The sequence below is a fragment of the Gnatocerus cornutus genome, chromosome 1, assembly GCF_029298725.1.
Source record: "Gnatocerus cornutus isolate USDA-ARS CGAHR chromosome 1, icGnaCorn1.1, whole genome shotgun sequence".
NCBI classification, from domain to species: Eukaryota; Metazoa; Arthropoda; class Insecta; order Coleoptera; family Tenebrionidae; genus Gnatocerus; species Gnatocerus cornutus.
Window position 1 is genome coordinate 23447461 of NC_142233.1, and position 9618 is coordinate 23457078.

The 9618-nt window shown below is 33.2% G+C and overlaps 4 protein-coding genes across 4 annotated transcripts; all 4 read right to left on the reverse strand.

Annotated features, from left to right (window-relative positions):
- Nucleotides 1–486: 486 nt before the first annotated feature.
- On the reverse strand, nt 487–1723 carry LOC148180852 (digestive cysteine proteinase 1-like). The gene is made up of 3 exons (XM_088034956.1): nt 1570–1723; nt 1182–1523; nt 487–1127 (listed from the first exon to the last, which is right to left on the reverse strand). The coding sequence occupies exons 1-3, from the start codon at nt 1642–1644 to the stop codon at nt 552–554; spliced, it is 993 nt and encodes a 330-aa protein (XP_087891082.1). The 5' UTR covers nt 1645–1723; the 3' UTR covers nt 487–551.
- A 16-nt stretch (nt 1724–1739) lies between these two features.
- LOC148180853 (cathepsin L-like peptidase) lies at nt 1740–2915 on the reverse strand. Its single transcript, XM_088034966.1, has 3 exons — nt 2791–2915; nt 2433–2744; nt 1740–2382 (listed from the first exon to the last, which is right to left on the reverse strand). The coding sequence occupies exons 1-3, from the start codon at nt 2881–2883 to the stop codon at nt 1804–1806; spliced, it is 984 nt and encodes a 327-aa protein (XP_087891092.1). The 5' UTR covers nt 2884–2915; the 3' UTR covers nt 1740–1803.
- Nucleotides 2916–3032: 117 nt separating this feature from the next.
- On the reverse strand, nt 3033–4122 carry LOC148180854 (digestive cysteine proteinase 1-like). Its single transcript, XM_088034938.1, is given in 2 exon segments — nt 3033–3587; nt 3643–4122. Coding segments are annotated over 2 exon segments (1035 nt in total).
- Nucleotides 4123–8252: 4130 nt separating this feature from the next.
- On the reverse strand, nt 8253–9322 carry LOC148180855 (digestive cysteine proteinase 2-like). The gene is made up of 3 exons (XM_088043266.1): nt 9224–9322; nt 8852–9178; nt 8253–8807 (listed from the first exon to the last, which is right to left on the reverse strand). Exons 1-3 carry the CDS (start codon nt 9320–9322, stop codon nt 8253–8255), a joined length of 981 nt encoding a protein of 326 aa, XP_087899392.1.
- Between the last annotated feature and the right edge of the window lie 296 nt (nt 9323–9618).

Consider the following 9618-nt stretch of genomic DNA (forward strand, 5'->3'; position numbering starts at 1 on the left):
CGACAACGTTGTCGGTTGTAAAGTGGTGGGAGAGTGCGGTGTTGGTGTTTTTTTTTAAAAAAAAACGGACTTTATGCAAAATTGCGAAACAGCAAAGTCACTTTTCGGCCAAATAACAAATACTACTTTTTCTCCAAACGTTAGATCAATTCCACGACCGACAATGAGTGAACGCAAATTATACTATCAACATGGGTGGCTATGCATGTAGTTGTCATTTATGACATTTGCTGTGAAAAATATTTGTTTCAAAGAGTTTCAAAGTTAAGATCGTGCAAATTCTAAACAAAATGTAAGTTTCAAATAATAACCGTCACTAAAAGTACTTTTTCTGCCTAGGCAGCGCTTTTCATTACTTATAACAAAATTGCCTACTTTACTGTCTAAATACGACTAAAAAATAGTGACTTTTTGTGACGTTTGGAAACTCAATTAAGTTTATATTATCTCAAAGAGCAGAGTTATACTAAATAAAATTCAAAATAGTGAAAATTAAGTAGTTTAAATCATATCTAATAGTAGTTGTACATAAAAATAAATTATGATAAAATTTACATAATTGGATATCGACCAATGGAAGCAATTCCACAATTATTCTCCCTATTCCTTGCCATTTTAATATATCCCTGTTGTCCAAACCAAGTTCCCCATGAGTTTTTAACCAGCCAGTAATCTTGACCATTCTCGCTTCCATATCCAACAACAACAACTGCATGATTGAAAGGCAGAGTAACATTCATACAGTCTTCTTTGTAATAAACACCACTTGAATATGAGTTCCAATACAAACCGGTTGTTACGACAACAGTTACTGGTCCAACAGTACCGACTACAGCTTTCAGTTTTTCTTCATCCCCTTCGGTAATGTTGGCGTAGCTTACAATTGTGCCACCAACATTGTTACTGGTGAAACGACAAGTACCAACAGAGTAGGATTCATATGGGTACGACTCCGCGGTGTCGATTCCACCGTTATCTATAATGTATTGGTATGTTTTTTCTAACATGTTTCTTTCCAAATCTTGAGAACAGGTGAAATTTTCTTCGACGCAGTCTACAAGGTTCTGTTGACTTAAACTGACGGTGGTATTTCGGTATATACCCATGTGGGCTTCTACAGTACCAACCTAACATAAAAAAGGAGAATAAACTTCTAAACTTCTAGGTAGGTATGTACTTACAACAGCAAATGCCCAGCAAGACTCACAAAATTTTTGATCAGCAACGGGACTGATCACTCCATACTCTCTCCAGTCTATAGCTTCGGGGACTTCCACCCTTGGGGTAAACTTTGATGAAGATTTCTTATTCTTAGCATTGAAAACATGTTGATTTGTCCTCTTAGAAGTCGGGAAGATCTCTTCATTGGTACGATCTGAATACTTATTTACTTTCACAGAGAATGTGGTCAAACCTTGTTCGTATTTTTTGTTGTGTTCTTCAATTAGTTTTAGATTTTCTATAAAAATGCTTTTACGGAAGCTCTCTTCTATGGGATTTGTGTAAAGTTTTCCATAATTAGCCTAAAAACTTGCCGTAAATTTAACTCGCTCCAACTTTTTTACTTACTTTAAAGATATTCCAGTCTTCCAAAGCAAAAGTAGCTTCAACTGAAATCAACACGAAAAGAAGTAAGAGTTTCATTTTTACAACTGATGCTTTTAAATCTTGATATTTTTTAGTCGTGCCATCATTGATAATAAAGTACCATTTTTAGGTTTGATAGACTGATTGGAGAATTAGACTGATCGTGATCACTTAAAGTACGACAAAAATAGTTTTGTTGAATGGAAAGATAAAAGTTTATTCATTAACAATTGGATAACTGGCATATGTTGCTATTCCACACATGTTGTCTTTATTTCTTGCCATTTTAATGTAACCTTGGTCTCCGAAAATTGTACTCCACTCGTTTTTTACTAACCAGTACTCCTGTCCGTCTTCTTCGCCATAACCAATTACGGTAACAGCATGATTGTAGGGCTCATCGCTGTTATTACAATCTTCTTGATAGTAAACCCCACTTCTGTATATCATAAACGAAGGTCTAACAGTAATCATGACAGAAACAGGACCTAAAGTACCAACAACAGTTTTCAGTTCTTCTTCGTCGCCTTCGGGTATATTGACGTAGCCTTTAATTGTGGCTCCAACAGTTTCCGGTTTATAACGACACTCGTCTATTTTCTGATCATAAGGATAAGAATCTGCTGTGTCAATGCCATTATCAATAATGTATTGATAACAATCCTCAAGTGCTGTTCGTCTCATTTCTTGCTGACATTCAAAATCCGAGTATACACAATCTGAGAGATTTTCTTGGCTCAAAGTTTGATTCTTTTGACCTAAGTGAATACCTATATGGGCTTCCAGAGCTGCAACCTGAAAAGGACTCTTTCAGAAATTTTAGTTTGGGCTGTAGGAGTACGTACGACAGCAAAAGCCCAACACGTGAAACAAAATAATTGATCCACTATAGGTGTAATTACACCGAAATCTCTCCAATCGATGCTTTCAGGTACTTGGTCTTTTGGTACTTCTAATTTTTTGATTTTGTCTTGTCTTCTAATGCCTGGAATGGAGGGGGTTTGAAGATCCTCAATTCTGAAGTCTGCAAATTTGTTGACCCCCACGGTGTAGCTCAGATTTTGATTGTGGTTTTCGATTAATTTTAAGTTGTTGAAGAAAATTGATCTGCGATAAGTTTCTTCTTTTTCGTTTATATACACTTTATTGTAAGTTCTCTAAAATGGGATACTTCAAAATTAATTTAGTAAATAGTTTGCTTACTTTGAAATCAGTCCATTGGTTCCAAGCGCTCGTGTTGCACAAAACAACATTGAGGGCGTAAAAAAGAAGTAAACTTGGTAGTAACGACTTCATTCTTTTATAAGTAACAGATTTGTACTGTCAATTTTTTTCGCTATTCATTTATCTGAAGTATGACTAATTTCAAATCCATGGAACAAGTTTTATTGATAACAACTAATACATCTACAGTGGGTTAGGTTCATAATTTTCAAGTTAACAATTTAGAAGACTGGATAACTGGGATAGCTGGCAATACCGCAGTGGTTATTTCTATTTCTTGCCATTTTGATGTATCCGTTCAAACCCCAAGTGGAACCCCAAGAATTCTTTACCAACCAATAATCTTGTCCATTTTCATTTCCGTACCCCACAATTATCACAGCATGATTAAAATTATTGGTGGAACATGAAGGGTTGTAATAAACACCCCCACTATAACCAGCAAAGTTACCACCAGCATCTATGGCTACAGAAACAGGGCCTTGAGTCACTACCATATCCTTAAGCATCTCTTCGTTCGGACCAGTTAAATAAGCGTAACCTCGAATGGCCACTTTGGGGTTTCTAGAGTTGTAGCGACAATTAAGTTGTGATGCTTGATAAGGGTAGTTTTTATCATAGTTAATTCCTCCATTGCTAGCGATGTAATAATAGGCATTTGCCATCCACCCACCACTACAACCAAAAGCGTCTTTGACACAATCTACAAGTTGTTGTTCACTTAAAGTGACAGTGGATCCGTAATGGATTTTAAAATGAGATTCTAGGGCTCCAGTCTGCAACAAGCATCGATTAAAAAATGTATTAATTAATATTATTAGAAGTAGTTACTGTGGAGAATGCCCAACAAGAACCACATTGCTTTTGATTTTTAACTGGTGTGACCATTCCACGGCTACGCCAATCAAAAGAAGCCGGTAATGCAGCTCTTGATAATGAAGAATTTGGTGAAATTTTAATGAGAGGAGCAGGCTCTTCTACAGGAATTTCCAGACCACCGATATAAGACGACAGTTCTTCGTCAGAATAATCACTGAACTGATTCACACCAAGTTCGTAAGTTTCCAATCCTTGTTGGTAGCGATTATTGTGGTCATCGATTTTTTGTAAATTTTCTTCAAAAATAGATTGGCGAAGTGTTTCTTCTAAAGCACTTCTAAATCGTCGTCTGTATGTGTTCTATTTGAAATGTTATAATTGTGTATTACTGCAAAGTTGACTTAAAATTAAAAAATTTTCCCATTTCTCGTTGACTAGAGAGGCTGCCTCTAGTGCCGAAAAAGCCACACACAATAGCAAGACTATTTTCATTTTGATACCGTTTGGTTCTGATTCTCAGGTTTTGAATTCTGTTTTTATATAATTTTGAAAAAGAAAACAAAACCTAATTTGTTATTATAAGCTGAAATATTTATTACAATTTGGATTGCATCTTTGTTTTAAGTGTTTATGAATATTTGACTACGATTAAGTTAATTAAAGCTTTTCTTAGAATATTGTGTGGCAATGAGATTAATGTGTTTCGAAATGTTGAAAGAATCGTAATATTCTTCGAAATTTAGGAATTAATGACGTCTTATCATTTAAGTTTGCATTGTTAATTGATATTATGCTTATGCCACTATTGTTACTGTCGGTTTCGCTAGAAACTGTTTTAAATTTTTAAAATTTTTATTTTAAAACAATAGTCGTTTCAGAATCCAGGACTTAAATTAATTAGTTTAATAGCAATGTTGCAACAAATACGCTGACAAATTGAGTATTCAAACAGCTTTCCTATTATTTTATAAATTTTGGAGCAAGTTTTTCACCTAATTGCCTTAATATTTTATTAATTTAGTAATTAAATTAGAAATTGACCGAGTCGGTAAATGGTCGACTGGAAGTTTATTTGTGTAAGTTAACTTAATTTAAATTGGAAAAACATTTCTCTGCAAATTGTACAGTGCGTTTTTCAATAGTGGCCATAGGGGCTTTTTTGCAAAGTTTTCTACTCCATGTTATCTTTTCTAAGAATGAAGATTGGGATTTGAAATTTTTACACAATACGGTTTGAATCTTAAGTTTTTCACGAAACCGAAAATTATCTTTTTAAAAAAATTATACTTAAAACAAAATTATTATTATCATTATTATTAGAATGAATTTAAAATTTTACTTTATCTTAACAGTTTTACAATTGTACAAAGTATATACATATTATGTACATATGTACTTGTACAATCAGTTAGTTAGTAGTCTTCATTTATTTTGAATACAGCATTTTAAGGTCATAATTTGTGAAAATTTTGGAGCTCTACGGCAAATTTGAGAGGATTTATGTATTGAATTGAATCACGAATGAGTCTTTTCTAATTGTGATATTTTTCAATATAAATGTGTTAGAAATATCTTAGCTGTTATTTTAGATTCAATGCAAATTGTCTTCAAAATTTGAGAAAAAAATGCGGTTTTATCAAGTTAGTCTTGATAAACTACGTTTACACCCATCTGTCACATCACAAATGACATCTATCCTTTGGCTCGCTTTAGATTGTAACAAAAGTCTTACTTGGTGAAATTGTCGCTTTGTCGATGTTAATTAACGATTTCTGGTGTCCAAAAAGTGCAACATGCCCGTGTTAATCAAAATTAACCTTTATAAGAGTGAATGCAGTGACTTGTGAAATTTTGGTGTAAACGTAGTACAACTAACCTGATAAAACAACGTTTTTTTCGCAAATTTTAAACATAATTTGCATTAGGTTTAGAATAAAAACTCAGATATTTACATCACAGTTATGTTGAAAAAAAATTGAATTCGCGAATATTTCCGCAACAACTCAAAAATCGCTAAAAATTATACTTTTTAGGCGTCGCGACGCCAACCAAACCGTGATAAAAACAAATTTTAGCGTCAGCTTCTAGAGCTTTGTCAACTATGAGCGTTTGCAAATTTTCAAAATTTTATCTTTAAAATTAAAGATGATTTTAGGGGTGGACACAAGTGTTGCCGGACCCTGTATACAGGATGAACCCGAATAAAGTGCAAAGATTTTAACCGCAATATCACACAACTCAGTTTAACATAATGGCCAAATTTCGCGTTCCGAAACGTCACCGTTTGAGAGGAAAAAGTGTTTAAAGTTTTCTGCAGAAATCTTGGTGCGACATTGAAGTGCCAGTTAATGTCAAGTTCAATTCAGGCCCTCAAAAAGTTGGAAACAAAAACGCTAATAAACAAATGGCAAAGAATGTCTTTATCGGAGCTCCTGGCAGAGAAATGTTGGTTTTACAGAGCCACATAGTTCAAATTTTGATTATTTTGAATTCGAATTTTTTTTTATTCTTTGCTGGTTTCTTCAAAAGTGTTGCAATAAACCTAACGTTTTAAAAAGTGTTTGCTTTACGAATAAAATTAAATTGAATTGTCCAATGGACATTTGACGTTTAATCATTTTTCGTAATAACTTCAGGTAACGTTTTCATTATTTCGTTTTTAATTAAAATTTCTGTTTTATCCGCAAATCGAGTTGGAAAAAGTTATCTTCCAAACCAATCGAGATAAGATTGGTCCTTTTGAAAGCCCAATTTATTTTAAACAAATTAATTTTTTGTAATAAGCACTTTTGAAAATGTTGTTTTTTCAAGCTGTAATTAAGTGAAAGTTAAACTAATATGATAAGAGCGAGCATAAACGTTTTTTGTTCAAACGATTTTGCTAAGTTCGGTGCCATAAGCGTCAAATAACGGGTAATCAGAGGGGATTTATTGTGTATTTTGAAAAAAATTATTAAAATAGTAAAATTTTTAATGCCTACTAAATGACAAAATGACTGTAAATCTGTGAATATTTAATTTAAATTTTTGTAGCACTCTTTTTTATTTTAAAGGTGCATTTTCTACTCCAATTGGAAAAAAGAAGTTTAAATTAGATTGTGTAAAAACTTCAAGACCGAATTTTCATAAGTAATATATGTTAACAAGTGAGCTCGAAAATTCCCACAATTTCGAGCTCCCGAGTTATATTCATCATGAGAATTCAACGAACTGACAAGCAACTGACAGCTCGTGTGGTATTTTCGCCACGGAAATTTCACTAGTGAAAATTTCCAAGAAAAGTTTGCTGTGATTGGTTTATTGGAAAAAATAAATGTCTCTTATTGGTCGAATCTATGGTGAGTTGAATTCTCATGGTAGCAAAGTTATCATGAGGTAGAAAATTTAACATCGAAATCCCTATGACCATTATTTAAAAAAAACACATTGTACATCCAAAAAACGTATTAAGCAGTCGTTTCGTTCTACTTTCACTGCGATCATCTTGCCTGGTTTTTCCTCTTTTTACTAAATTTTGTTATTTTGTTACAGGATACCCAATTTTGCTCAAGAAAATGTGACCAATATTATAATGTTATGACCACAGTTCTATTTTTCTCTATTCGTGAAAAAATGTGTACATAACAGTATCATTGTTAATATCGAAAGTAAAGAAAAATAAAAGAGTGTCAAGGAAGAAGTAACTTAAAGTCAAAACATAATTCCTCCAAAATTAGAGGAAAATGCAGTTACCTCTCTCATAATAATTCTATTTTACTTTACATACAGAATGTCCGGAAAATCGCACACTATTGTATTACATATCGGAAAAAGCCATAGAGCACAGGGAAAATGTTAGAAAAAGAACTGTTTTTTATTTTTCAAGATTGAATGGATTGAACAGTAAAAATGTAAAACTAAAATTAAGAACTTTTGTGTAATAATTTCAGGTTCCGATGCATTTGTAATATCGTGTGATCAGTATTGTTTGTAATCGAGTCTGCCTTAACTAATTTGTGGGTATGTCTTAAAAAGATATGAAAGACATGGTGCAAATAAACTGAAAACATTTTATAATAAAGTTCTGAAAATTGTTAACAAAAATTTCGAATTAACAATGTTGATCAGTGTGGCAGCGTTCACATGTAATCATCGTTACATCATTCGTTTACGAACTGATCTGATAGTAACAATATAGCAATATATTAATATAGCATTTACTTCTTAATAAATAACTAATTATTTTATTATTAATTGTAAACAAAGGGAATTTAAAAATGTAAATGTTTCGCCGTTTTCTGGCTTGAATTCGCAAAGAAGAGCTCGAAATCTACAAAACCACCAATTTTTATCAAGATTTAACGGCTGAATTGCAATAAAAACCAGCAGAAATCTGCACGAAATCATCAAAATTCTTAGAGAAATCCGCTTATTTCGACGCAAAACGACGATTTCTCGCTGATTTTTGCCGTTTTCTGGCTTGGATTCGCAAAGAGCTCGAAATCTACAAAACCACCAATTTTTATCTAAATCAACGGCTGAATGCAAGAAAACAGCCTAAAAGCAGTTTAGTATAAAAAACGGCCAAAAAGTTTATAGTCAGTTTTATTATATTCTTACATACACCCATTATAAAAACGAGCTCATACAACTGGATAACTAGCTTTGCTGGCAATTCCACAATGGTTATTTCGATTTCTTGCCATTTTAATGTACCCATCTGACCCCCATTGTGAACCCCAAGAATTTTTCATCAACCAATAATCTTGCCCATTTTCTGTTCCATAACCAACGATAACACCAGCATGAGTAAACTTATCCTTCAAACACAAAGGATTATAATAAACACCTCGTTTATAATCAACGAAATTGCCTTCTCCATTAATAGCCACTGAAACAGGACCTGTTGTTGTGACCACGTATCTCAACATTTCCTCGTCAACAACATCCAGAATTTTGTAACCTTTAATAGCAACCTTCGGTTTAGAATCACTATATCTACAAATGCTGTCTTGATCTTCATAAGGGTAGTTGCCACTATAGTTAATACCCCCATTTTTACTAATGTATAAGTAGGCATCAACCATCCAGCCTCCGCCACAACCTGTTGCTTCAGGAACACAATCTATGAGTTGTTGTTCGCTTAGACTTAGAGTTACATTGTGGTAAATCTTGTAATGTGCTTCAATAGTTCCAGTCTAAAAACATAAAGAATATTTAAAGTATGGTACTAAAAACTTACTGCAGCAAAAGCCCAGCAGGAACCACAACCACTTTGCGTCTTGACCGGTGTTACCATTCCTTCATCTCGCCAATCAAAGTATTCCGGTAGATTTATAGGTGATGGAAACTTAAAACAGCTTCCGGCCTCTTCATGTATGGGTACTTTCAGGATATGTAAGAGTTCTTCTTCAGTGTAGTCGGTAAATTTATTCATACCAACTTCATACGTTTCTAAGCCTTTACGAAATCTTTCGTTGTGTTGTTCAATCATTACCATTTTGTTTTCAAATATGTTTCTTCTTAAAATTTCTTCTTCCAGAGTTGCAAATTGCTTTCTATGTAAAATCTGTTAACACTGCTGATGGTTTCTACACTCTTAGTAAAAACTTACTTTGAAGGTGTTCCAGTTGTTACCTAAGTTTGGTTTTGAAAAAACTAATTGGTTTGTGTAGAATGCAGCAATCAGAAACATGACAAGTTCTCTTTTCATTTTTAGTGTAACATTTATGAACATTACTAACAAAAACGGTTCATTTTTCACTACTAACTTGTACCTAAACTGGATTTTGATTTTGTTTTACTTCTATTTTTGATTTGAGTCAAATATCGTTAAAGTGCGACAAAAATTAATCTCTAGAACGGTAGATTAGATCTAAATTAATACTTCAGTATGCAGCCAATAAAATATGATTGTGGATTTACGTATGTTTGTTTTGATTATATTGTTAGCAAATTTGGACAGAAACCATATTGCTAATATCCTTCTTTATTGACGGCAATTGTTGT

Bases quoted from the DNA above. Each gene is read 5' to 3' on its own strand.
- LOC148180852 (XM_088034956.1), bottom strand. From the start codon at position 1,644: ATGAAACTCTTACTTCTTTTCGTGTTGATTTCAGTTGAAGCTACTTTT. The intron at 1,524-1,569 runs GTAAGTAAAAAA...GCAAGTTTTTAG, and splicing joins AAGACTGGAATATCTTTAAA to GCTAATTATGGAAAACTTTA. The intron at 1,128-1,181 runs GTAAGTACATAC...TTTTTATGTTAG, and splicing joins CTTGCTGGGCATTTGCTGTT to GTTGGTACTGTAGAAGCCCA.
- LOC148180853 (XM_088034966.1), bottom strand. From the start codon at position 2,883: ATGAAGTCGTTACTACCAAGTTTACTTCTTTTTTACGCCCTCAATGTT. The intron at 2,745-2,790 runs GTAAGCAAACTA...ATCCCATTTTAG, and splicing joins ACCAATGGACTGATTTCAAA to AGAACTTACAATAAAGTGTA. The intron at 2,383-2,432 runs GTACGTACTCCT...AGTCCTTTTCAG, and splicing joins CGTGTTGGGCTTTTGCTGTC to GTTGCAGCTCTGGAAGCCCA.
- LOC148180855 (XM_088043266.1), bottom strand. From the start codon at position 9,322: ATGAAAAGAGAACTTGTCATGTTTCTGATTGCTGCATTCTACACAAAC. The intron at 9,179-9,223 runs GTAAGTTTTTAC...CAGTGTTAACAG, and splicing joins ACAACTGGAACACCTTCAAA to ATTTTACATAGAAAGCAATT. The intron at 8,808-8,851 runs GTAAGTTTTTAG...TTATGTTTTTAG, and splicing joins CCTGCTGGGCTTTTGCTGCA to ACTGGAACTATTGAAGCACA.